General features: G+C 56.2%; 9 protein-coding genes across 9 annotated transcripts; 3 read left to right on the forward strand and 6 right to left on the reverse strand.

Annotated features, from left to right (window-relative positions):
* Positions 1-759: 759 nt before the first annotated feature.
* Positions 760-2478, forward strand: C8Q71DRAFT_793576 (uncharacterized protein; the record flags this gene model as incomplete). Its single annotated transcript, XM_047925481.1, has 6 exons — positions 760-831; positions 1025-1438; positions 1500-1826; positions 1904-2006; positions 2075-2226; positions 2296-2478. 6 exons carry the CDS (start codon positions 760-762, stop codon positions 2476-2478), a joined length of 1251 nt encoding a protein of 416 aa, XP_047784754.1.
* A 676-nt stretch (positions 2479-3154) lies between these two features.
* C8Q71DRAFT_20898 (Clavaminate synthase-like protein) lies at positions 3155-7087 on the reverse strand. The gene is made up of 11 exons (XM_047917031.1): positions 6323-7087; positions 6127-6264; positions 5786-6067; positions 5667-5732; positions 5537-5608; positions 5168-5487; positions 4995-5103; positions 4173-4942; positions 3964-4114; positions 3543-3901; positions 3155-3478 (listed from the first exon to the last, which is right to left on the reverse strand). The coding sequence occupies exons 1-11, from the start codon at positions 6999-7001 to the stop codon at positions 3278-3280; spliced, it is 3147 nt and encodes a 1048-aa protein (XP_047784755.1). The 5' UTR covers positions 7002-7087; the 3' UTR covers positions 3155-3277.
* A 523-nt stretch (positions 7088-7610) lies between these two features.
* C8Q71DRAFT_730652 (uncharacterized protein) lies at positions 7611-12566 on the reverse strand. The gene is made up of 6 exons (XM_047922114.1): positions 11471-12566; positions 9397-11416; positions 9204-9328; positions 8482-9145; positions 8329-8412; positions 7611-8276 (listed from the first exon to the last, which is right to left on the reverse strand). Exons 1-6 carry the CDS (start codon positions 12395-12397, stop codon positions 8041-8043), a joined length of 4056 nt encoding a protein of 1351 aa, XP_047784756.1. The 5' UTR covers positions 12398-12566; the 3' UTR covers positions 7611-8040.
* Positions 12567-12701: 135 nt separating this feature from the next.
* Positions 12702-16659, reverse strand: C8Q71DRAFT_730656 (uncharacterized protein). The gene is made up of 12 exons (XM_047922115.1): positions 16471-16659; positions 16130-16417; positions 15986-16072; positions 15644-15930; positions 15093-15593; positions 14901-15041; positions 14459-14848; positions 14123-14405; positions 13971-14067; positions 13764-13914; positions 12932-13707; positions 12702-12880 (listed from the first exon to the last, which is right to left on the reverse strand). The coding sequence occupies exons 2-11, from the start codon at positions 16371-16373 to the stop codon at positions 13147-13149; spliced, it is 2742 nt and encodes a 913-aa protein (XP_047784757.1). The 5' UTR covers positions 16374-16417; positions 16471-16659; the 3' UTR covers positions 12702-12880; positions 12932-13146.
* A 26-nt stretch (positions 16660-16685) lies between these two features.
* C8Q71DRAFT_698304 (uncharacterized protein) lies at positions 16686-17518 on the reverse strand (the record flags this gene model as incomplete). The annotated part of the gene is made up of 3 exons (XM_047920013.1): positions 16686-16996; positions 17045-17266; positions 17317-17518. 3 exons carry the CDS (start codon positions 17516-17518, stop codon positions 16686-16688), a joined length of 735 nt encoding a protein of 244 aa, XP_047784758.1.
* Positions 17519-19458: 1940 nt separating this feature from the next.
* C8Q71DRAFT_730668 (uncharacterized protein) lies at positions 19459-22098 on the reverse strand. The gene is made up of 5 exons (XM_047922116.1): positions 21731-22098; positions 21400-21656; positions 20642-21333; positions 19617-20588; positions 19459-19557 (listed from the first exon to the last, which is right to left on the reverse strand). The coding sequence occupies exons 1-4, from the start codon at positions 22038-22040 to the stop codon at positions 19901-19903; spliced, it is 1947 nt and encodes a 648-aa protein (XP_047784759.1). The 5' UTR covers positions 22041-22098; the 3' UTR covers positions 19459-19557; positions 19617-19900.
* Positions 22099-22229: 131 nt separating this feature from the next.
* Positions 22230-22957, forward strand: C8Q71DRAFT_793581 (dUTP pyrophosphatase; the record flags this gene model as incomplete). Its single annotated transcript, XM_047925482.1, has 5 exons — positions 22230-22393; positions 22445-22554; positions 22607-22708; positions 22765-22835; positions 22892-22957. The coding sequence occupies 5 exons, from the start codon at positions 22230-22232 to the stop codon at positions 22955-22957; spliced, it is 513 nt and encodes a 170-aa protein (XP_047784760.1).
* Positions 22958-23293: 336 nt separating this feature from the next.
* C8Q71DRAFT_697395 (uncharacterized protein) lies at positions 23294-23797 on the reverse strand (the record flags this gene model as incomplete). The annotated part of the gene is made up of 1 exon (XM_047919967.1): positions 23294-23797. One exon carries the CDS (start codon positions 23795-23797, stop codon positions 23294-23296), a length of 504 nt encoding a protein of 167 aa, XP_047784761.1.
* A 51-nt stretch (positions 23798-23848) lies between these two features.
* On the forward strand, positions 23849-24709 carry C8Q71DRAFT_730674 (uncharacterized protein). Its single transcript, XM_047922117.1, has 3 exons — positions 23849-23925; positions 23984-24258; positions 24313-24709. Exons 2-3 carry the CDS (start codon positions 24015-24017, stop codon positions 24426-24428), a joined length of 360 nt encoding a protein of 119 aa, XP_047784762.1. The 5' UTR covers positions 23849-23925; positions 23984-24014; the 3' UTR covers positions 24429-24709.
* The last annotated feature ends 44 nt before the right edge of the window (positions 24710-24753 follow it).

Here is a 24753-nt window from a genome sequence, read left to right on the forward strand (position 1 = left end):
GCGCAACTTGCACCCTACTACTTGGAATAGTCATGAGCTCATGTGGTAAGTGACCTCGACATTTATCAGCCTCATTGGTGATTGCAACCTAATTATGGTCGGTATAGATTCGGACGACGAGTGCACTGCATCCTTAAGCTCCAGCGGTATGGCCCTTTTCGCTCTTACTATATCGCTTTGACATATGCGCATTTAGTGTCTGACCGTGAATCGGACAGTGATGAGTCCCCTGATGTCTCCAAGCGTACGGTAGCACGCATCGCGACCAAACGAGCCCGCAGCAGCTCACCGAACGAAGCACATCGTCCAGTTGCAAAGCGCATTCATATACGTAGAGAATCGAGGTGAGTTGGTCTATAGAGTGCAGTACATCGTGCGATCCGGTACACCATGGCCACTCGTCGTCGGCCCATTGCTAACGGCGTCATGCATCCTAGCAACGGGACGGGTGCGAACAGCGATGTTGATGACGTATGCAGTCGGTTTTTATCTCAGCGAATGAGTCTCGTTAACCTGAGGATGCACCCAGTCGAGCGTGGAACATGATGAAGCGGTTGCATCTTATCCAGTCTCGAACGTCAATTGTGATGTTGACAACGAACCAGACGACCAAGTAAGTCCAAGCAATTGTACTAGACTCAATTGATTGGTCTCGAAATTTCGTGGAAACCTTCGCCGTAGGAAGAGCGACAGCTCCTATCGCATGCCAAGCTCGACCACTGTGAGCCGGGTGATCATGAGCTGCGCACGGCTCCTATCATGACTAGGGAGGCTTACAATGCGGCTGGTGGTCGTGCGAGCTTTCCTCAGCGAGGGCTACTAGGTTCTGTGGTGGAGATCTAGTTGAGTTCCGGCTCCGACTCCAGTGCATTGTGATCGAGTGTGGCTGAACAAGACGGAGGTGACAGTGACAAAACTGGTACCTGCATGACTGATGAATGTCAGGACGAACGGCTTTACTTGAACACGGCGAGTACGCACCACTTGTATCTTCCATACGGACCATTGATGGTTTCTTTCGCAGAATGCACCGTTCTCCGCTTTGGTGTGCGGAGTGCAAGGCTCGGGGAAATCACACACGGTCTCTGTGATGCTGGAAAATATGATGGTGACGGCCTGTCCACCCATCGGAACCATTCTGAATCCTCTCGCTGGGCTTGTCCTCCATTTCGGTGAAGGTGGCCCATATTCACAACCCTGTGAAGCAGCGTGGGTTGGCTTACCAGCGGCGAAATCTGGGGCGAAAGCGCCGCGCGTCCGAGTGTATGTGTCGAAGTCTTCATTGAGAACGATGAAGGCTGTGTATGCTCCGCTCGGCGGCTCTGTCACCGTTGAGCCGCTGTTATTCAGAAGGGAGGAGCTCGATGCCCAAGCCTTCCTCTCTATGATGGCGATCGGGCAGTCCGACCACATGCCTTTGTACATGCAGACTGTCTTGGTACGTCCAGACTTTGATCACCACGTTATGATCATAACTAACGTACCCAATCGTCCGTCAGTCTATCCTGCGCGAACTTGGCGAGGATTACTCCTATGAAGCCTTCAAAGACGCACTCGAGGCACGGAAGACGAAGCTCAACCGTGCTCAAGTCGCCGGCCTGGAGCAGCGTACGGCGCTGCTTGAGGCGTTCCTAGATGAAAGATCTCTGCGAGGGCAGCAAGCAGCACCTGCGCGGTTCGCCCCAGGCCAATTGACTATAATTGACCTTTCAGACCCTTTCGTCGACCCTGCATCGGCCTGCGGGTTTTTTGAAATTATCACGAGGTTATTTGTCCGTGCCAGTGTCGGAAGCGGGAAGGTTCTGGTCGTCGATGAAGCGCACAAGGTGAGCTCTATTGCACATCGCGCGTGTCCAGCTGGCCAGAAAAAGAGTGACCATGAACCTTATCGATTATCCTTCAGTATTTGTCGCCCGACAGAGTGACTAGCGGCCTGACAAACGAGCTCTTGTCGCTCATACGGCAACAACGGCATCAAGCCATGCGTGTCATAATCAGTACTCAGGGTAGGGTCGTTGCCCCTCGGTTTCTGGCAGCATCCGTCATCTAACCATTTCTGTTACGGGTACTGCAGAACCTACTGTAGTCCCACCCGTACTATTGGACCTCTGCAGTATCGCACTGCTTCATCGCTTCTCTTCCCCCGCCTGGTGGGAGCACGTCGCGAAGCATGTATCCGCTGACATCAATACCAAGGAAGCATTCGACAAGGTGGTGAATTTGCAGGTAATGTAACCTGTCTGGGTCCACGGTGGATCCTCGACTAAATTCGTTTCCCGGCCAACCCGCCCGCAGACCGGCCAGGCGATTCTGCTTGCTCCGTCCGGCCTCGGGATGTCCCAAGACATGTCCGTCAGATCAGTTACCGGCAGTACGGCTCGCACACTACGTCAATTCGGGCGCAAATGCGTGTTGATCAAGACGCGCCTACGCGTTACCAGAGATGGGGGCGCGTCTGTGTTGGTCGTTCCTACGTGACGTGACGGTACTCTGTACTCGAAGTCTATCGCAGTTTGAACCTTGTGGATAAATATCGAATGCACGGTATGTTCTCCCGCCGAGCGGCATTCACACTATCCCTGACGGCACCACTATGGTCGCAGGATCCGACTGGTGGGGGTTTTGTGCGGCTAGATCGGATGCGGCCCTCTCATTGGGGAAAAGTGAGCAGCGGTCCTTTCTTGCTTGTTCTACCGCGCCATTTCGTTTGGAAACACCGCAAAGGCCTGGGCTCACTATTTTTGTACGCACGGGCCGTGTCAGCTAAGCTTCTATGGACATCATGAATATTCCCTCCCTCAGGGTCATGGAACCACTTCTGTCTGCTCCGCGTCGCCCATGTTGTTATGGACCTATGCATCGCGTTGCATGCACGCAACGGCTTTCCCCACTGTCGCTTCGTGAGCGCGTGATCACTGAGAGCCGTAACATACCGGTTCGCATCGGGAAAACCTAGTCCTGAGCAGAACAGCGGCGGCGGAGAGAACCTTGAGAGCACGTTCGCGGACGTCATATTATGATCCAATAACATGGAGCTGTATCGTTCATGTTTCCAATGTGAATACGCTACCACTAATCTGACGCAAGCAAGCTACCAGGCAACGATACCGATATCAATACACAGACTACCAAGCGATTATAATGAGGACGACAACAGGTACCAGTAGGTGGAGGGCATTGCGAGCAGTACTGTACGTAATGTATGAGACAGTCGGCTTCGAGAGCAAAGCAACATGACAGCGATAACCAAAGACACTGACAGCCAGTCCAGCCGAGTTCAGGCATCCGCATCCCTCTCTTGACGCGTGCACGAAAGCCAGGCGAACCACATCATCGTGCGGAGTTGCAACACGTCTTCCTTCCACGCCATGGATTGATTCTGCTCCCGGAACTCGCGCGTGAGCGTCTCGCAGCGCTCGATATTCTCGGGGCTGACGAAATCGCTCGCCACCTTGATGCAATCCGCAAGGTTACAAACCTTCGCCAGTCCAAGCAGATAAGTCGACTCCGATCGACATCGCGAAAATGGGTTGGACACATACCTGATGAGCGCAGCCGGCCGGAATGAACACGGCCTCACCAGGCTGCTGGTAGACACGGTGGGACTTGACGCCATACTCCTTGAAGAGCTCTTCCCGATGCTCCGAGTCCAGATAGAACTGCTGGGAATGAATCGGGTCGTGCTGGAAGTGGCCCTTGAACTTCTTGCGCATGTACTTCCTCAACTTGATTGCATCCTCCGCCTTGAAGAGGTCCCACGCCGCGCATCCTGGGCGGCCATCTGGCGTTCGTGCGGCATAGAGCATGACGTTCACGGCATCTGCCATATCCATATGCAGCCGCGTTGAACCCTTGCTACCATGAGCTTCGAAGGATGCCATCGCGTTATACATCTTCGGCCCTGCAGACGATATCAGCAAGTCACGCTCAAACCGACGCCTACGCAAATGGGATTGTGCTTACCCAGATCAGGAGCCACCGTGTTGCCCGGAAAGTGCGACGCAAGGTTCAGAACACCATCTCGTCGCACATAGTTCGGCACCGGCGTCGCGTTGGCGAAATCGTCGTAAAGTTCAGGGAAGGCAGTGCGGAAATCCGTCGAAGGCGGCCAGTCCTGCAAGGCACATGAATTAGCCATGGTTCGCACGAGAGATGTCCGCGCGCGGCATTACCTTCAGCTTCCAGCAGTCTCGACGCCCTTCATACTTGCCGAACCAGGAGAAGAAATCGCCTACCGTCACGCGACGGTTCTGGTCCGTCTGGCACTCGAGAATGAGGCAGCTCTGCGAACCGTACTTGGCGATGAAGTACTCAGGCGACCACTGAACGTGGAACTTCGGGAGCAGACCTGTGACTACGATAGGCTCACCGCGGGCCCAGATACGGCGGAAAGTGTCATCCGTGAGCTGGCCGTCCGCGAAGTACCTCGTGACGTGAGAGGGCACCTTGGTACCCGCTGCGAAGGACGATGGTTCTGGAGGGACGCTCCCACTGGGGCTATCAGCGTAAGTGGCGGGTGCGGAATACCTAGTGTCAGGTACGCTGCTGCTCGGCGAGGAGTCTGACCAAGGTGGTGTCGTCGCTGTACCTGGGGGTGACAGCGAAGAATCACGACCCGGCTCCGGCGTGGAGCGCTCTTGCTCGGTCTCGTGAAGCATCGCCTCCATCTCCTTTATGACTTCCTCTAGCTCCGACTTGCAGAAACGCGACATAGCCGAGAAGTCTTTCGCCTGGTGCTCGTTCCGTCGCGTGCACGACAGGAAGAACGGGTTGATATGCGCATGTTTCTCGCGGCGTGCCTGCAGGGCCGCGATCTCGGCGTCCGGCGCACCTGCCCGGTCGATAGTCAGTTCCCTGACCTGCTCATAACACTCGGCGCAAGCTTCGCGGCCGCACAGACGGCACATCCAGCTGCTCGAGAAGATGGAGGTCATACACGTGTCTGGGATACCTAATCAGACGCGTTGATCTTCCATGGCTGCCAGGAAACCTACCGCAAGTTGCCCTGACCTCACTTTCCCTCGGACGACGGATAACCTCGTCCAAGCTGAGATGTTCCAGCTCCTTCTTCAGCGTGGGTAGGAGAGCGTGCGCGACTGTCCGCTGATAGAGTCACACGCCATCTTTGAGTATGAGACGCGAGCGAAAGCTATTGAAACCGCCGTACCTTTAGCCGTTGAGTATGAGGCTTGTCTAGGGTGATGTTCCACTTGTTAGGGAAGTTCATCGTCGGCGCATCGGGTTTCTGGCTCTCGACAAAGCTGATTCCTACAATCTGTTTCTTGTCATTCTTGAGGAAGAAGCGTATCCCCTGAAAGCGACAGGTATCGCCGGCCCATCGACGAGTGCAGGATACACAGCGAGGGAATTCTTCCGATCGGTAGCGGTTGGACATGCATCGTGCGAACTGAAGTTCCGGATGGAGTGGACCAGAATTCTCAAACTGTGTGCTTTCTTCACGGCCCACTATCCTCATGGGACCTTGAGCTAAAGCGGGGATAAGTATATCTCATCATGTCAAGTAACCTTGCCTTACTGTTATTATTTGCGGTCCTCTCCTTCCCTTTCTCGGGCACGTGTGCATACGACACGGTAGGCAACAGTTGAGCTGCACAATGCCGTGAGTATGCCGACCACAAGCCACTATACCCGACAAAGGCTCTCACCGTTTTGAGCAGCTATCTGTGCGGCTTCGTTGCGTTTCTTGGCGCTGTAGCCGCGTCTTGATTGGGCTACGATGGAGTTAGCAAGAGTGCGATGACGCGAAAGCCTTGCATAGACCAACCAGCACCCTCTGCGGGCTTCGCCGCTTTCACGGTTGATCGCGACTTCTTTGATTTTGACGACGACTCATCATCGCTGTGCTCATATTGCCTCTTGGGGGTCGCGGGTACAGGCGGGGGATATGGAGAAACCGGGATGGCGAAAGACATAGGGGCATAGCCAACGTGTGTCGGAGCCTGATAGGGTTGGGAGTGCATTGGTACAATCATTGGAGGGAGTTGTTGCGGCGGCGCCGTGCGAACTTGCGCGAGTCGAACGGAAGCGCGATCGCTGCTCTGCCAATCTAGCGAAAGCGAGAGTCAGCAGTCTTGCTCACATCTACGATAATCAGTGCAAAGATACCATTTGGAGGCGCATACTGTGGGTCTTCCTCGTAGTGCCGGGGCTGCGGCGCATAATCCGACGTGGGCGAGTGAGAGGGCACCGATGCTGGGTGCGGAGGAGGCATCGGGCTTCGCGGCACGGACGCGCTCGACATTGCTGAAGAGTGGTGTGTTGTCGGCATAGGAGCGCGTGAAGAAATACAGCCAAGGCGTACCTGTGCGGTCATTGGAATACATGGGATAGGATGTGTTCGCCTGCTCGGACGCAGTAGACCACGGGGAGACATCTATCGCATAGGAGTGCGTTTCTTCGGCTAGGCGAGAAGCGGGGGGATAGGAGTCCTGATAGTACGGATGATGGGATAGCACGGAGGGGGGCCCAAATCGGCACGCGTTGGGATCCTCGGGGCGACGAACGAGGTCGTCCTTTGTGGCCTGCTGGTCCCAGCTCGCAGTGCGCAGGCTAAACGAGGGCTGGGAGTTCATGGGGGGAGCATACTGAGGCGGGGGCATGGCCTGTACGTGCTGAGGGTGCGGCTGGGGCATGAAATGCGATAGGCTGGGAAGCTGCTGCTGCTGTGCATACTGCTGGTCGAGGGAGGGGCCGACGGGGTTGAGCAGCTCGTGGATGGAGGTGCGCTTGTTCTGGACGACGGAGGGGTCGTGGTGGTGAAGGTTGACGTCCATGGTGCGGACGCGCGGGCGGAGGGACGGAGGAGGCAGGAGGCAGGAGGAGGACAAGAAGTGGGCGTGTTGTCGCTCGGCACCAAGTCCGCTCATGAGTCCGCTTGAGCAGTTGCCCGTTTTGGACGATAAACGCCTTGAGGTTGCAGCTGCTGCTTTGCGGCCTGCCGCTTCCCAGGGCACATGCATCTCGCCTGCCCCATCGCTCATTCCCGCTGACCGCGCACTGCCACGCCGCGAGCCAGAGACGCTGCAGCGGGCTGCAGGGCCAGTGTCGAAGTCCGCACTGGCCGCGCGAGCAATCTGGGCGAGTGGCTAGCGCGCGACCCGCCTCCGCGAAGATTGGGAGCGTGATGGTCACGTCACGGGTGCGCCCCTCTCGCGGGGTCGGAGTGGCGGACTGGCAACAGAGCGGCCCGCGATCGTTTCGCGCGGGCTGCTCGGTTCCTGCAGTGTTCCTTGCCTCGCGCGGATGCATACCGCTCGGTCAGCGGCCGCGTGTCATCAGAGCGACGCGAGCAGTGGCGAGCATCCAGAGATCCCCCTCCCCCAGAAGCGGCGACAGGCGACACCCACCGTTTTACGTCGAGCGCGCCCGTCAGCACACGCGTCCCGCGAAACAGGAGCGCGCACAGACGCGCACACGGGTCATCCACTGATCTTCCTCGAGGCGCGTATCGCCCTCGACAACGAAATCCCTATGACTCACCCTCCCATCACCCCTCCCAGCGCGGACGCTTTCCGTGTCATGCTGTCTGACACGCGAGGCACAGCACACCCCGATCGCCTCAACAACAGCTTCGTGCGCGGTGCTTGGCGTAAGGCAGCAAAGACGTGTGATATATCGTCTCGTGTATGGGATATACTTATTCTACGCGAATAGTCCGTGCTCGTGTTGGATACAGTGCATTAGAACAATGAGATAGCCGCCATCAGGCAGCCCGAGAGCAGCAGGGCAGCGGTAGAGTAGTCCGCTAGGCGAGCGCGAATGGCGAAATGGTCGTGGTGTATCGTGAAGCGTGAATGCGAACTATCATACCTGAACCAGTATAAGCAGCGACAACATACGTAGATGACCTAGGACCAGTTAACCCAAAGAAAGACCCAGCACCGCGATACAACCCACACGAAACCCCAGAAAACGAAAACATCAGAAAAACTTGCGAAAGAACCCGGCGACCCTTGGCAAGAAGGGTAAAACGAATGGGAGTGCAAACCATGCAAACAGCCCAAGAGTCGCCCCGTACCGTCATTGCGGCTCTGGCGGCGGTTCCGGCGGCTCGCCATCGCGGCCTGTTACTGGAGGGTCGCCGGCCTCCGGCAGTGCATCCTCTTGTCCTTCTTTGGCACCATTATCGTCTCGAGCTGGTGTCACAGGGTGTTGTGTGTCGGCGGCCAAGACCGGCGGTTCATTTTGAAGCGACTCGGTCGGTCCAGAAGCCCGGAACGCCCCCGGGACGGCCTCACGGGAAGGGTCCTCGCCCTCTGCACATCGGACATTAGCTAACTCCTCAGGCGTGAGGTCAGCGCGACGTACGGAGGTTCTGCACGGACGAAGTAGCGGTGTCTTCTAGCTCCCCAAGAAACGCACTTCCGGCCGCAATTTCGGGCTCCGCGAGAGCTGTGACCACCCACCGTCAGTGATCAACATCTGGCTCAATGACGAGATGAGCGAGATAACGGTACTCACGATCAGCGATTTCGGCTGCCAATGGCGCATGCGGCATGTTCACCGAGTCGGATGACGATCCGCTCGTAGAGCCTGGAGAATCATCGTGGGTCGCAGGCATGGGCATGTTCTGTGTGGGCGTCCTGTCATCTGCTGCGAGCTTCCTCGCCGCAGCCGCGGCACCTTCGGCAGACCCCTGCCTATTACGAGACACAGAGGACGATCGACTACGGGAGTCGGTGGGAGTCCTGCCTTCCGGGACATGCAGCCTGCGTGCGACTTTCTGCGCCTGTGCTGCCTGACCGGACGATATGCTCTTGACCACCTCCGGCCGAATATCCGCCCACATCTGCAAGGCCTTGATAGAACCCCACTCGATGATCTTGCTGTTCAGCCAGTGGAGCGACACGGGCTTCGTGAGGAAGTCATTGCACCCGGCAGCCAACGCGGCCACTCGGTCGCTCTGCAGCGAGGAAGCCGTGAGGGCGACAATGATCACTGACGACCGGTACGGCGGAGTGGACATCGTCGACGAGCGAGACTCGCTGAGCGAGGCTTCTGACGGTGTCCGTTGACCTTCAGATTGGGGTGTTGACGGAAAAGCCCCGGTGGCATTGAACTTCTCCATTCGTCGGATCTGCTTCGTAGCCTCGATACCGTCCATGACAGGCATCTGAATGTCCATCTGGAATGAGTGTCAGCATTCGTGACCGCAGCATGAAATAGTGCAACGAGACACTCACGAGAACTAGATGGAAGCCCCCCGTCTGCCACTTCGCCACAGCCTCCTCCCCATTCTTCGCGACATCAAACTTGATCTTCTTCTTCTTCATGAAGGTGGAGAGAATCGTTTGGTTGATCGGATTGTCTGCACACGTATAAACGGACACGTTAGTTTTATCGATGACATGCGCCGATAACGTGTTATGTACATACCGTCGACGATGAGAACACTGATTGGCGGCACAATGTTGGTGTCACTGGGCTTGCCCTTCTTCTGCACCGTGGCAAGGGCTGAAGCTGGGCTGTCCAGATTCCGTCTTGGTCGACGCACAGACGCAGACGGAGACGGTGGATCTGGAAGGTGCAGATGAAGGGGGTCCACTTGGCTACCCTTGCGGGGCACGTTCCGCAACGACGAGGACGTTGCCGGCGACGGCTCACCGACGGGAGATCCGACCACGATACCAGCAGAGATAGGGCTCTCCGTGGACAATGGCGGCAGACCCTCGCTTGCAGGTACCGACTTCCGTCTGCCCATCGACGGGATTTCCTGGCCCTCGCGCCCATCAGAGTCGGTGCTCTCCGGCATAGGCGGCCGTGAACCTCGCCGCGAGACATCCGATGTACCAGCCGTCAGGCCGCCGGCCTTCACGTCGTCTGGCGGACGACGGAACGACACTGCACGAGTGCGCCCCATTGACTCGTAAGACGGGGCACCCCGTTCAGACGCAGGTGTCGGTAAATTACTCCTACTTCCCGAGCCTTTCGGTTTCGGATGGAAGAAAATACCTGCGGGTTGACCGTCGGGACTCTGAATAACGAGGCCGGAGGCAGGCGAAGTCCCAAGCTTGGCAGCCGCGTCCGAAAAGTACTCCATCGTGTCCGACACACCTCGTGGCGACGATGGAGTGTGGTCCTTTGGCGACCTGGCAGACTTGTCAGACGTCGTCCGAATGCTCGTAGTCGACCTGGCACCGGGGGATCTGGCGGCATTCGGCATGTTGAAGAAGGGGGTCATAGCGTGGAAACCGGGGCTAATGGGAGAAGTGGCGGTAGGATAGAAGAAAGGGTCCACGATAGGCTTCGTAATGGCCGTGTGTAATGCCGTCAAAACGCGACGTGGTCCAGCAGGCTTGGGGATGACAATGACTTCGGGGAGTCGGGACGCGGCGCCAATGCCAGGCACAAACACCGACTGGATAGCATCCTTGACCAGCTTGAAGTTCGAGAGGGAAGTGAAGTGGACGATGACGGGCGAAGGCGAATTGGGTGCAGTCGTCGCGGGAGTCAGTCCCATCACGCGGGCGACCTGCGGTGATGAGCGAGGGCGGTGGTGGTTGGCAAGCGACGGTCGTTTCCGCGTGTTCAGGTGCAGTGGGTACGCTTGCTCTGCTCTGATTTTCTGCAACCTTTCCCGCAAAACAGAGACGTCGTCGTCTATGAGGTAAAACGACAATGGCTCCGGTCCAGGGATCCCAGAAGGAGGAGGGGCTAGTCCAGTAGGCTGCTCTGCATCCGCCGAAGACGGGCTATCGTCTCTGCCCGTCGAAGTAGATGAGGCGGACTGAGGACTCCCCTCCATGTGCTCAGGGAGTGTATCTGCGTCCGGTTCGGCTGATACATGGCTGACGTCCATTCCCCATGCGGTGAGGTAACTCGTGAGATGTTGCGCAAATGATCCCTTCGAGTTCGCAAAGAGTGTTGCCTTCCGCCCTCGCAGTGACTCGGCGAATTGTGTTAACTGCTCCAGTGTCGGCTCGTGCGAGATCTTCAGTTCCGGTGAACCAGGGAGCGCTTCCTCGGCCGCTCCGCTCACGGTAGGATCGACCACAGCTGGCGAACCACGATCCAAGTTGACAGCCAACTCACAAAAACGGCCCGCCGGTAACGCGCCCTTGGGCTGAACGTCCAACTCCAGAGTAGCGCCAACATGGCTCAACAGACGCCGCAGGAAGAGGCTCCTCAAGGACGGCTGTGATCGGAAGGAGGCGGTTGATGGAGATGGAGGCGCGCTGCCAGCTTCGGACGCACCCGCGTCGCTCGTTCGCGTTGAATTGGCCGCTGTTGTCCCATGCGCTATTTGGAACGTACAACGCAATGGGCCTTCAGCGTCGCTTGAGGGCGACGCTCGACCTGCATCTGCACCGTTTGCAGACGTTGACGCAACGGCAATAAACAACCCTACTTCGATGGTGTCCCCTGGATGAGATGTAGCGATTATCTGGCGTATAACCTTCCCCTCCTGTTAGATTTGAGATGAACACAAGAAACGTAACTCGATACGCACATGCGACAGGGTATACGAGAGACCACTTTCATCCCCCCTCACCCCGACGTGCTTCATCCCCAAGTCACCATGGAATAACACGAGATCGACCCCAGCTTGAGCGGCGACACCGCTCAATGCGTCACCCGCACTCTGCAACATCTCACCAATGTCGAAGTCATTAAGAAGTGTCGGCATACCAAGACGTTCGCCTGCAGTAGTTGCTTGTTGGACGGGAGGATCGAGACTAAGAGCCGACATGTTGGCGGACATGTAATTTAGATTCTTCATAGATGTAAACATAGCAGATACGGAGGGCGTTGGGATGGAGAGTGAGCATGCTGAGAACTGCTCCTTGGCGGGATCTAGAACTTGAGGAGGCGATAGTTGAAGCAAGGTCTGTATGACCATCTGCACCGAGTCTGCAAGCTCCAGCGACAGCTCGTGGAAGTGAGCATACTCCGGAGGTAGCTGGATGATAGTGGTCGTATCATCGTTGTCCGGGGAGGAAGCGACGCGCCGTGGATTCCGAAGGGACCCGAGTTGAGAAGGAAGAGGCATGGAGAACGCTCTGGACAAGCGAGGGGGCGGGGAACTCTGCGCCGCCTGATCCATAGGATTCTGGTCAGAGTCCAAGTGATTCGTGGGCGTAACGAACTCGGATTCCTCTCCGTCCCCTGCTTTGGCGGACCTTTTGGTAGGGCGGCTCAGCTCCTCCTCGGATATGTCGGTCTCACCTTCCGAGGAGCTGAATGAGACACCGGTGGTTCGCTCGGCCGCTACCTGTAACTGAACCGGCGCGGCAGACTCGACAGGCCATGCGAATCCAAATTTGTTCGACGGCGGCAGGTCCACCACGACAGGACTCTCTCCAAGGTGTTCTTCGTCGGTCCCATGGCTTGCGATGACGGACGGCAGGCGTACTGCGGGCAGTCTCGCCCCAGACATGACCTACGACCGCAGTCAGTGAGGCGCCAGATCCGGCAGCTAAAGGGGCGTCGGCCACTGCCAGTAGATGCTGGGATGGCGGAAAGGGAGAGAAGCAGGAGAGCGAGGAGGAGAGCGAGGACTCGGAGGGAAGGCTGGGAGGAAGCCCCAAGAAGGCCCTGGCGACTTGCGGTGGCGGGAGCACTGGGCGCAGTGATCCCGGATGGCCCAGTATGGAGTGCGGGACAAATAGATGCAAACACACTCGCCCCCAGCCTCTCAGCCGCTCACTGGCACCGCTCTGCTCTCCCTTGAATACATCGACGTGCGATGTCTGCAGGCTCAGACTGGATGATGGCAGAACATGACACATACTTTCAGTCTCTTTGGCGAGCAGTCTCTCGGCAGTGCCACCGTGCAACAAGGTTGGACCAGGAGACACCGATTCAACTACCTTGAATCAATCCGAGCGCAGCGGCGACGAACCACGACTGTTTTACTGCAGTGCGTCGTCTGCATTCAATGTCCACAGCATGCGGCCTCAAGCCTGCCCAGAATGTTCTGGGTCGTGGTGGTCCCTGGCGGAGATGCTTGGAAGTGGATTTCGTATTCTCTGCGGTGAGGCACATATAACATTTCGACAGATGAGGCAGAGGCTGCTCGCCGTACAGGTCTTCAGACTGGTGATCCACGCCCAACACACGCACATACCACGCAAATCATGATCAAATCTGATAGTAACCAGCCCCGAATATCAGGTACACAACGGTTTAATACTGTAGCTCCACGTCCCCCTCGGCAACCAGATCCATGTCGTGGTAACTGACCTTCCGTCCTGCGCTCGCTCTGGGGTCCTCCTTGGCGTCGGGCGGTGGCGGCGGTGGGGGACCGCTCACGCTTCCGTTGCGTCCGCCTCGCCTACCACCTGGTCCCGGTTCCAAGGTTGCCACCGGTTTCGCAGGCAAGCCAGCCGAGGCAGGGACAGGAGGCACTTCGACGGCAGGATCATAACCCGGTGCATACCCGCTTATGCGGTCGCTCAGTCGCCGGGCTGTCACACCGTCATCCCTACGCGGAGGCGGTGGAGGGTAACCATTGGGGCCATATGGGTACGCGTACGGATCCCAAAGACCAGCGTTTGAGTATGGGGGCGGATACCCATACGGTGCAGGGTGGGGTGCTCGTCCGTAATCCGCGGCTACAGGGTACGCTGGCCCTTGCAGCCCATATGCTTGAGGTGGGGGCGCTTGACTGTTCCCAACGGGCGGAGGTGGGTGAGCGAAAGGCTGTATACGATGAGGATCAAGCGCGAAGTTGTTGAAGTATGGTATCTGGAGGACGAGCGATGGGTCAACCGGACACCATCTCATACCAGTATGACCCCTACCTCTTCGAGATACTTCACGAGCTCAGGATGCTTGTTAGCAATGTGCTTCTCAACGAACGAGGTCGCCTTGAACAGCTTCTGACAGGTCTTGCACCTAAACTTGCCCTCATCCTCTTGCTTGATGTGGGGTTCAGCAGCCTTTGACAACTCCCTAGTGTGATGGGCGTCAGTCATGGTAAGTTATCGTATAAAGCCAACAAGACGTACTCCTCATAGTTCTTGCCAGCGTAATCCCGGGGGTCCACGCCATCGCGATTGATCAAAAGAGCTACCTTCGAGTCCAGCCACTCCAACCAACGTTCGTCTGCAGTGTACGTTGATTTAGCGCAACGCCGTAGGATAGTCGAAGCTCGGCTCACCGTTTCGCTTCCAGTCGCGATTCTCCGACTTCTCCTTGCCACTCGCGTCCTTTGGCTTCTCTTCTCCCTCGCCCTTGACCTTCTGCTCCTCCTCAACCTTCTGCGCCTGTGCTGCTTCCGCGGCTTTGACTTCCTCGAGCAGAGTTTTGGACATAGGTTTCCTCACGTGCTTCACACACTTGCGCTGCAATTCCTCAACGTGATCGCTTACTACCGCGCAATAATAGCATGTGTGGAACGCAGCGCGCAGATATGCAAGATACAAGTCGAGCGCCACCACAGCCTATGAGCTTCCAGTCAGCGAAGGTGAGAACCGGACCAGGGCTAACGACCCACCTTTTTCTGCTCCATAGCCTTCTCGTCGGCCGGATCGACCAAACCTTGGTCACGCAGATTGGCCATGACCTTTTCAATACGCTTCTCTACTGCCTCACTACCCCGTTCTTTAGGCTCCGGGTCTTCTTCAGCAGCGCCGGTAGCGTCAGCCATTGCTACGTCGGTATTCGAGGAGTCGCCGTTAGTAGCCTCGTTGCCATTGTCTTTCCTCGATTGGATCTTCAGTGTCCTCAAGGTCTCGTACTCTTCCTCCAAAATGGCAGCGAGGATCTTTACATTGGCGAGATCCTTCGATATCCGATCCGGCTTACTAGCAACCTCAGGGGCATAGCGTATCCTACCCGTGAAAGGTTTGGTATTGTGGGCGACGTGCAACTTGAAGCCCTCGATCTATATCAATACATCAATAACGGTAGGGCCGACGCGATCAATTAGGACTTACCTTTTTCTCAGCAAGCTCGGCCATGGCTGTCGGCATATCAGCATCGTCGCGAAACTTCAGCCAGCCTGCGCGATAGTAGTTCTTCTTCTGCAGAGGGTCACCCAGCGCCAGATACACGAATCCTGGAATTTTGTCGCAAGCCTAGAGATCGAGATGAGAACATTGGCGGACAGCGACCGTACACAGACGCACCTCTTCCAACTTGACACGTCCGATATCGGGAGGAATCGTACGGATCATCACTTGGTTGCCTTCAGGCAGTACTGCATACTCCTCTCCACGAACGTTACGCCTATTGTCGGCCGACGTTTTACCAGCATCCTGACGATTGGCGTCCTGTTCCCCGGTGTCATCTTCTTGCTCCACATTGAACTGCATGTCGTCCTCGGCATTGCTTGCATTAACAGTAGGCTTCGCCTCCTCAGCAGGCGCTTGAGCAGTACCGGCATCGGCAGCAGCGGCCGTTGTATCGCCGTTAGAAGCCGACTCTTTGACTGGGGAGGCTGCTTCTGCTTCTGGCTCGTTGAGATCGGGGTCGTACTTCCCGGCTTCAAGGTCCAAAAGGAAGCTGTCCATTCGGCCTCTCCAGCCAATTCTCCTCACTCGCTGGCGTAGCGCCACGAATTCCGGAGACGGGTCGTACTTCTCCGCAAACCAAGGAGACTTGCGATGATGCTCGAACATCCGCTGCAGCTAAACACAATGTCAGATCATTGACACTATACCGAACGGGTAGTACGAACCTGCTGAGCGGCGAACTCCTTCTTGTATTTCTCCCAGCGTGACCTGATCCCATTGCGAGGTTTGGACCCGTCGCCGGCTTCCTGCTCGGCAGCTTTGTCCGCGTTGTCTTCTTCCGTCGCCTGTTGAGGATAGTAGTACCGAAACCACTCTGCATACTGTTTCAGTGATGCAGAATAGTCGAGGGTATGCGGGTCTGGAGGGGCTCGTCGCAATGATCCATACGGAGGCGGTGGCGGATATTGACCACGATGCGGAGAGTATCCCCCATACCCACGCGTATGCGCGTCTAAACACTCACGTAGTCAAGACAAATGTGAAGAAAGCCTCCATTTGCCACTCACCATAATCGTCCCCATAGCGAGGTCTTGGCTCAAACCTATCCCTGTCCCTCTCCCAAGGTGATAACGAGCGCCGGCGCTTCCTGCCAGCTATACGCACGTCAGTCAGCATACCGGGCAGCTCGAAAAATGGCAAGGAGTCCTCACCTTCGTCTGGACCTGGGCTACGACTCCTGCCACGCCTACTATACTCATACGCAGCTCTTTCTCTCTCGTACGTAGCCCATGCGCGCTCCCTGTCATATGCCTCCCAATCGGCACGGTAGGGATCCTGAGGATACCCAGGCTCCGGATATCCAGGTCTAGCAGGATAGGAAGCACGATATGGAGAGCGTGAGCGCGAACGTGCGCGGGGAGGTGGAGGGTAAGAAGAACCAGACCAAGTGGACATGCTACGAGAAAGACGCTAACGCAGAGAGGAGAGGAGGAACGCGACTGATCAAGAACAGCTGTGAGAGAGAGTAGGCGAGCATGATAGAAGCACAGACCTCTTGAGACGCGACACAGCGACGAGCACGGTGTTCTCGATGCCCGTTGAGCGAACGAGCTCGATGTGTTCGCGATGGTGAAACGCAAGCGACGACGCGCTGCTTACGTTGACGCGGTTCAAACGGAGTTACAAATGTCCATTCACTGTCCTGACAGGTCCTTATTCGGCATTCTGAGCGCTAAACGCCCATGACTGACGGATCATCGCGGGGTTTCAAAGGATACTATTCAGTACACTGTCTAATTGCCTACTCCTCGTGTCTACCCCATCCTCCGGTAGTTGTTTTTGCTTTTTCCTGGGCTTCGTCTGTGGAGGACGCTCAGGCCTGCCCTCGCTTTTCTGCGAGGGCTGGGGCGCCGATATTGCTGTAGTAGTGTCAGGATCGGCGCCAGCTTTGCGTTTGCGTTCAGCACGCTTGTCAAGTACTCGGGCGAGTTCTACATTCCTGAGATACTCTCGTTGTTCTTGTCGAGATTGAGATAGTTCAACGCGTAGTTGTGCCGCATGCGCCGCCGCTTCATGGGCTGCATGGTCGTAAGTATGGAGACAGTCGGACGACATAATCTGCGTACCGATCTGCTCCGTGAGCATATTCCACTTGAATTTGGGCAAGTACTTCATGGTCCATACGTCGTCGCGCCAGCGAGTGCCCTTCTTGCCACCAATAGGCTGAGCATTGAGCATCTCTGCGACGGAACGTGCGACCCTCTTGTCCTTGAACTCGACCCAACCCTCAGTGAAGTGTGCTTTCTTTGTCGCTGTATACTTCCTCCTCAGATATGCCCGTTTTGCATCTGTGAAAGTGGGTTAGTTACAAGGAATGGATCTCTAGAACGATACACACCTTCCTGCTGCAAATACACCCGCCCGACCTCCCCATACGCGCTCATGATGTGCCTGACCTTGGTAGGTCGCATACCCGGTGGGATGCGCGAGATGTAGAGCACTCCAGCCCTTTCTTGAGCAGCCTTGAAGGCTGCTAGTGCTTCGGGGGTGAGCGGCTTCACGACCTTCTCAGAAGGCCCAGCAAAACCATCAGGGTTCATGCCCTCCTCAAGACCGTCTTGGCTTCGCTCCCCTTCGGACGCATCGTCTCCTACTTCCTCCTCAGAGAGTTCATCGTCTGTCCCATTTCTAGATGGCCCGATATCTGCGTCTTCAGCGAAACGAGTGTCGACCAGGAAACGAGGATCGTTTGGGGCCATGGTTCGTGAAGCCGACATGGGAATGATGAAGAGGGCTCAGCCGCCCTAGTCTCCCCTAGGCAGACCCTAAAGAAGACCTCTTGTACGGACAGGGGGGGCGGTCTTCTAAGGGTCTGCTTCAAAACGCGTCCCTGATACTGGAGCAGCCCTTACGCTACCCATTTTTTGATGGCCGAACCATTCCGGTGGCTACGGCAGGCTGCCGGTGGCTCGGGCAGTTCGGCCGGTGGCTGCGCTTAGATCTGTCTGCGATATAATCATAACTCGTTCAATTTCTTCAGGGCCAGGCGCGGGCGAACAAGGCTGGCATCCAGTACATAGTCACAGTCTCGCAGTACATAACAAACAGACAGCCCCGAATGAGCCCAGTGTCGTTAATTGGTTAGTTGCACGAGTCATTCTCGCGAAGTGCAAGGTCGATGGACTCGGACGCAATGCTATCTACGTCGAACCTGTGTCGCAAATTCTTCCGCTTCTCGTCCAAGTCCCTTCGTCTTTTCTGCGATCGTTGATTGCGGAGCCTCCTCCGCATGTTCATATGTGTTCCGAGGTAGGTACATGATTCAGCATGCACTGCGACCGCGACCGTCCCAGGGCGCTGTAACATGACATTGAGGTCGTCCAAGATGTATCCATGAGAAACAACGTCATCAGTTGTCGTTACGTCAATACCGAACGCCATGGAGGCCGTGTCTGTACCGATTTTTAGCCGTTCCCGAGGGTCCAGTTGTCGCGAAAGAGTTCGAGGGTTCGTTCGACATATGTTGCACTGCAAATCGAGATGAACGTTCGGACGTCATCCTCGTGGTCGGTGAGTTCCTTCACTTTGTTCCGGAGGTATGTCAAAAGTCTGTGGAGAGTGCAATTGTCTGGCAGAAGATGATGACTCACCAACCTTCCTCGAGCACCCATTGCAGTTCAGAGAACTCCGTAGACTTCTGCGGAGATGAAACTACAGTTCGAAAAACCCAGCGAATGTCGTACCGTGCATTCAACCGGCGGAGAGGAACTGCCGCATACCCAGGAAGTTCACGATCGTGCTTGTCTGTAGACACGAGCGGATTGTCGCGGTCCAGGCGACGAGAATGATGTCCCCTGGCATTTGTGCATGAACATTGCCAATGTCCTGAGATAGCGGTCGGAACTGTGAGCTCAGCTGTACAACAGATGAGCCTCGTCACCATTGAGAGCCATGATTCGCGCGGCGAAGGTCTTGTCGTCCATGAGCTTGCGGAAGCCTGGCGTAGCGAGCTGTTCCTGAGAGAGCAGGATAACATCTCGCTCCGCACCTGCGACTCGGAGTTGCCATCCGTCGCCGTCGCGACCCAAGCCATCCAAGGCTTTGCAAGCACCTTCGCGTTGGTGGTCGTGCGGGTCTCATGGCAGACTCTGCAACGCGATGGCGCGACAGAATGCAAGGCAACGTATGCGGCATGAGGGGTGTCTACAGACGCATCTCGATGCCGCGCATCAAAAGAGGTCGAGTGGGCGGAACAGCAGAGATGGGCGAGGCGGAGGGGACGGGCGAGAACGGGCGACGGGATGGGAGAGGGCGAGACAATAGCGGCGCAGCAGCAAGAAGACGGGGTGAAAGCGAGCGACGGACGGGGCAAAGCAAGGGCAATGTGGGCGTGAGGCAGCACAGGCGACGCGACGCGTCGAACGCGTCGAGATTTACATGCGCGTTTCGGAGATGAACATGCTTATGTAACTCCGCCTAAGGGCTGCTACGGTATGGGGCCCACCTTTTGAAGCAGACTACAGCCGCCCTGTGTAACTCACTGTACTATCATATATCGGGTCGGGATCTCGGCCGGGCACCCCACTGGTCGGCCACGAAATGCTCAACAAAGTCTGGGAAGTTTCGGATACATAGAAGGTACGTCGTTGCATATGTTTCGATTGTAACTATCGATTGGTATACTTAATACATAATTGGGACGAGACCTTCCCTGCCCAGACTCGACTGACCGAGTTCCCAAGCCCGGCCGATATGCACCGCGGGCAAACCAGTCTGAGGTTGTTTTAATTGGACTGAATTGCGATGTACGAACATCGGTCAACTCTTCGTAGGAATTTCGGGGCAGGCACGAATATGTGGTTATTGATACGCAGTCTGGCGAGTGAAGCGTACAGGTCGTAGACGGATCAAGCCCTCGTCGTGGAGCATGCCTCGTTCCTCGACAAAGGGCATGATGATATACAATCGTAAATAGTGCCAGCTCAGTCGTCGTCTCCATACCGCTCTACATCATCGGTATGTGCACCCGGTTGGCTAAACAAGGCCAAGAAGTCGTCTACTACCGGTGGGATTGACGACCCATCTGAGCTGAAACTAGCGCCTTCAACGTAGTCTCTGCTCTCAAGCCAGTTATCCTGCGTGGACATGCGATTGTCGGTGGCGTGATAATCGTGGTTGCTGGGTGACATTTCGCTTGCGCGATTACGAGCGATACGTATCTCCCTGGAGTGTTCAGATTGATCCAGGGGATACGCGGCAGTCTGTGACTGAGTACCAGTTGGCAACCCGCGTGCCAATTGCTCGAGATTTACTTGGGATCCGAAGCTGAGGTCGTCCTGGCTCGGAATCCAGCTGTGCGATTCCTCGAACATCTCCCGGAATTGGCGCACTTGAGACGGTGTGCACGATCGTTGGCTGATATCATGATATGACGGATTTTGTGAAGCTTGTTGTTCATAGGGGGTGTACGTTCTTCCCGCGATAGGCGACACCATTGGTACGGGTGGAGGTAATGAGGGAGGTGGCATAGATGAGGGCCGCAATGGCGAGACATGTTTCGGTGACGAAGGCGCCAACGAAGAGGGCGTCAGAGGAGTGAGAGGTGATGACGGCTCCGCGTCGCCGCCGTCCTCGGTATGGATCGCAGTGACCGCGTCTTCGCTCCTGTTCCTTGGTACAACTGTCAAACTACAGGTCGCTGCGAGAGTGGCTATCATACGCACCTCGAAACCGCCTCGTTGTCACGAGTCCTCACCGGTGAGGGAACTCTGGAACCCATAGGCGACTCTACTCGCCGCTTGTCCATAGCAGGTTGCTCTTTCATGCGGTCTCTTGAGGACAACGCGGGCTCCGGCGATTCGACGATCAGCCCATTCTGAGGAGCAGGGCTTTCCCTAGGGGCGGGACGGTCTATGCCCAAGAGCCAGAGATCTCCAGCTTGCTGCGATCGTCCAGGCATACATAGCTCAAGCTCTTCGTGTTGCGATGTCGGTACTATATCACTGGACGATGTCTTCGTTCTGCCACAAGTGATCTCGTAGGGTAGTACAAACTCGCGTTCCTGGCTTTGTGAAGAGGGAATGACCTCGTATTGGCTGTGATGTTGTGAGGGTGACGATGGCTCTCGAGGTACAGTGGGCGACTTGAACCCAGACAGTTCTTGAGACTGAGATGACGGGACGTAGAAGTCTTGAGAGTACGACAAAGGTTCGTCTCTCCGTTGAGATGAGGGGAACAGGTCATCCTCCTGAGGTTGAGAGGAAGGGATAGATATATCTGCAGGAGGAGTCCACCCAGGCGGGTAGAGAAGTAGGTGGTACTGTTGCCTATAACTCATGTCTCGTTCTTGAGTACTCCCCGGAGATACTGCACTGTCAATGTTGGAAGAATGGGAATCGTCCGTTCCGGCCTTGATCTTTAGATGTAGAGAAGGTGCTGGCAGTGAGTATACAACGGTACACTTGGAAGAGGTGGTACAAACCTGCGGCGCCGAAGAACTTGTCGGCTTGGACGGTATCGAGATTTCCGCCGAGATTCGGCTGGCACTGCCTGTTGGTGGGGTCGATGATGGCGATTCAGCAGGCTGAGCTCTTGTGCGAGTACGAGATGCTGGAAGGGTTGGTGGCGGAGTGGGGAGAGTGGAGGCAGCATATATGGGGCGTCGACCTTTGTCTCTCGGCGTCAGAAAGGGCTCATGGTCGGCCGAGGCCTCAGCATTATAATGGTGGTCGCCGGCATCTATAAGGCATCAGCAACAAAGGACGGCATATGCGACTAGCTAGGCTGCGCGGGACGTCAAAGGTAAACAGCACCTTTGGGACGACTGGAAACATTCACGTCCTCACTGGCATTACGGTCGCGACGTACAGTAGCGGCAGGAGGCACAGCTACGTTCGCCTTTTCGGGTCCCGAGCGAGCGCGCGAATGACCATTCTCCTTGGATGCGGCTGGCGTCCTCACTGGATGAGGTGGTTGGCCCTTCTGCTTAGTTCTCTTCGAAGGCGCGTCCTCAGTCTCGTCCGCTCGATCTCCTTTACGCTTCGCCGTTGGCTTGCTTTGGCTTCCGCGCTGCGTAAAGAATGATGAGATAGGGAGCTGTTCCCCAGCAAGTGAGAAATCCATCAGACAAGCAAGATGACTCTGTACACTGGCAAGTTGTCGACGGTGATGCGGCGTCGACGCGCTACAGTTGCAGACTTAGCGCCTGGGAGCGGAGTTGACACGCTTTGAGAGTCCGGCACCGCGTCGTTCGTATCACGCGTCTCGCGAGTTGCGCTCCCCGCCGTTCTACAGACTACCACTCGCCACGCCATGTCTGACGAAACTGCAGCGAAGAAACGCAAAGTGTCCGAGGAGCAGGACGACACAAAGGTTCAATTGGCACCCGTTGCAAACCTCCTCATCAAACGCCTGTCGCCAAAAGCAAAACTACCAACACGTGGATCCGCGCTCGCTGCGGGCTACGATCTGTACAGGTGCGCATTGGCGGGGACTATTTCTGTCCTTAGTTAATGCTACTCGAGTAGTGCAGAGAGAAAAGTCATCCCGGCGCGTGGCAAAGCCCTCATCGACACGCAAATATCCATAGCGGTACCTGCTGGGACTTACGGGCGTGTGGCTCCCCGCAGTGGCCTAGGTGAAGACCAAGTCAAGGATTCTGCACGCCATGACTGACATGCTTCGGTCAGCGTCCAAATTCATGATAGATACAGGAGCCGGTGTCATCGACGCTGACTATCGCGGCGTGGTTTATGTCCTTCTCTTCAATCTGTCGGACCAGGACTTCCAAGGTAGTGTCTTCGTAATGTTGAACTTCCCGAGAAATGTACTTAAAAGATTTCCGCAGTCGAGGAAGGGGATCGGGTAGCCCAGCTTATCCTAGAGAGAGTTGTAACACCGGACGTACTGGAGGTCCAGGTACGGTTCTTTCCGCACATGCGACACCGCCGTATGCTCATGCGGACACTGGCTAGGATCTCGACGAGACATTGCGTGGTGCCGGGGGTTTTGGCTCAACTGGAGGCCACAATGCACTCTGAAAGAGCATCCTTGTACTGTGTTTATGACTATTGCCAGTGTTTTCAGCTATCTAGTGTCCATTGCAATGCTTCAATCATACATCTTGGTGAAAGAGCGCAACATTGCACGACAGCATGGACTTCCAAAGGGCTCGATGGCACGGGACTGATTGAAGTCAACATCGTCAACATCCACCGCGTCCATGTCTCCGTTCGCGACGAGGCGCTATTCTATGTCTGGACACGGTGACGACGCTTCGGCATGACAGACCTTAGTATAAACTGTCAGGCTCCAGCACCGTTTTAAGCTGTAGGAAAACCTACGCAAGGTCGAATTGAAGGATGTAACGTAGGGCCCTACTTCCGCTTGTCTGCGTCGACAATGTACAGCCTATCCCGCACTCTGTGTGAGTGCTGAAGCAGGTCCCAGCCATCGGTTTCTAGGTCGTCGCTCTGCGTCAATTCAATGCCCCGCCCTTCCTCCCAGATGCGGCCATCCGGGATGGGTGCGTCGCTCGCTGTCTCCAGACCGCTGGTATCCACCAGCTTCACCGCCTCCACCAATTTCACCAGACCCTCCATCTCACGAGTGAGATTCTCGTGTTCGGGCGTGCCCTCAGCGGGAGGTATGAGGGCCGACAGCTCGTGCAGTCTTTGTAGGGTAGAAGGGGGAATGGATGGTCGCGGGTAGGACGACAGAAGCTCGTTCACGGACCATGTCGGTTGGGTGGGGATTCCGCACAAGTCGTGACCCACAGCGCCTGAGGGAATAGAGCTAGAGCTAAGACGATGATAAGACGGTCTGAATAGGAGGGGCCGACGAGCGAGCAGTGTTACATGCTGGACAGCGCAACGCTGCATGAGCGTAAGAGGGAAGGAGTGCCTTCGGTAAGCGCCCGATCTCTCGGGCGCTCTCAATTCGAAGTGGCAAGTCCGCTCTTGCTTTCACCTTCACTGGCACTCGGCAGTTGCCTCATTTCTCTTAGAAGGCACGTCCACGTCCATCCCCTTGTTCTATGATGTGCAGTCAGCTGACAGCTACCCTAGGCCTAACTGTTACTTCCTTGTCTCAACCGGGATGAGCAGAATAACGGGTGCCATCCGACGTCTTCTCCCCAAGCAGCTCCCTCCGTCTCTTTCAAATCGGCCAGGGAACCTCTATGAGGTACTCTCGAGATATCCACAAGATGGTGTAGGCCAGGTGGTGCACCAGACACGGTGGACGACGAGGGGCATAACAGACTGCTACTGGGAGGTGACGCGGACGAAGTTGAAGCTCGAGGGTACACATGGAAAGGCTTGGGGATATCTGACATGGCGAGGTCCGTCCTAGATATACTCGTCCCATACACTTTCTGACCGTATGATCCTTGCAGGCAAACGGCTCAGTGAGCAGGACGAGAAAATCCCTGGCGGCTTGAAGTATCGGTGGGCACCGGGAGCATCCAGGGGACGGCTAGGGCAGCCTTCACCCCCAAAAGCTGCGGCTTAACGTACTCGCTACTATTTCCCATCTACCTGCACGTCTGTGATGTGATGATTTGTCCATCTACTCGACCAATGGACATTTCTAGTACCATGTGAGTGTCCTGGACCCAAGGGTGCCATCCAGTGCGGCGACTCGGAGGACTTGCCGCACTTGCAGCAACCACAGAAGCACCCCAGGAATACAGGCACCACCCGCACACATAATAGTCTCGGCAATGCTACACAGTTGCGTTTCGCCATGTCTACGGATCGTAAGTCTCGAGAGAGTGCGTCGTTTCGTATGAACTCGAATGTGTGTTAAGCATTGGACCGCTTTCAGCCTTCGGGAC

This window comes from Rhodofomes roseus (assembly GCF_022264815.1).
Source record: "Rhodofomes roseus strain CIRM-BRFM 1785 chromosome Unknown C8Q71scaffold_1, whole genome shotgun sequence".
Lineage (NCBI taxonomy): Eukaryota > Fungi > Basidiomycota > Agaricomycetes > Polyporales > Fomitopsidaceae > Rhodofomes > Rhodofomes roseus.

Excerpts from the sequence above, each read along its gene's own strand:
- C8Q71DRAFT_730674 (XM_047922117.1), top strand. The coding sequence starts at position 24,015 with ATGAGCAGAATAACGGGTGCCATCCGACGTCTTCTCCCCAAGCAGCTC. Across the intron at positions 24,259-24,312 it reads GGGATATCTGACATGGCGAG|GCAAACGGCTCAGTGAGCAG; the intron begins GTCCGTCCTAGA and ends TGATCCTTGCAG.
- C8Q71DRAFT_730652 (XM_047922114.1), bottom strand. The coding sequence starts at position 12,397 with ATGTCTGGGGCGAGACTGCCCGCAGTACGCCTGCCGTCCGTCATCGCA. Across the intron at positions 11,417-11,470 it reads TCTCGTATACCCTGTCGCAT|GTTATACGCCAGATAATCGC; the intron begins GTGCGTATCGAG and ends CAGGAGGGGAAG. Across the intron at positions 8,277-8,328 it reads TTCGTCCGTGCAGAACCTCC|AGGGCGAGGACCCTTCCCGT; the intron begins GTACGTCGCGCT and ends TCCGATGTGCAG.
- C8Q71DRAFT_730656 (XM_047922115.1), bottom strand. The coding sequence starts at position 16,373 with ATGTCCACTTGGTCTGGTTCTTCTTACCCTCCACCTCCCCGCGCACGT. Across the intron at positions 15,042-15,092 it reads GACGTGTCAAGTTGGAAGAG|GCTTGCGACAAAATTCCAGG; the intron begins GTGCGTCTGTGT and ends CTCGATCTCTAG. Across the intron at positions 14,406-14,458 it reads AGGCTATGGAGCAGAAAAAG|GCTGTGGTGGCGCTCGACTT; the intron begins GTGGGTCGTTAG and ends GGAAGCTCATAG.
- C8Q71DRAFT_20898 (XM_047917031.1), bottom strand. The coding sequence starts at position 7,001 with ATGAGCGATGGGGCAGGCGAGATGCATGTGCCCTGGGAAGCGGCAGGC. Across the intron at positions 5,609-5,666 it reads ACAGATAGCTGCTCAAAACG|CTCAACTGTTGCCTACCGTG; the intron begins GTGAGAGCCTTT and ends GGCATTGTGCAG. Across the intron at positions 5,488-5,536 it reads GAGGACCGCAAATAATAACA|CTCAAGGTCCCATGAGGATA; the intron begins GTAAGGCAAGGT and ends TCCCCGCTTTAG.
- C8Q71DRAFT_730668 (XM_047922116.1), bottom strand. The coding sequence starts at position 22,040 with ATGGATTTCTCACTTGCTGGGGAACAGCTCCCTATCTCATCATTCTTT. Across the intron at positions 21,657-21,730 it reads TGTTTCCAGTCGTCCCAAAG|ATGCCGGCGACCACCATTAT; the intron begins GTGCTGTTTACC and ends GATGCCTTATAG. Across the intron at positions 20,589-20,641 it reads GACAACGAGGCGGTTTCGAG|GAACAGGAGCGAAGACGCGG; the intron begins GTGCGTATGATA and ends AGTTGTACCAAG.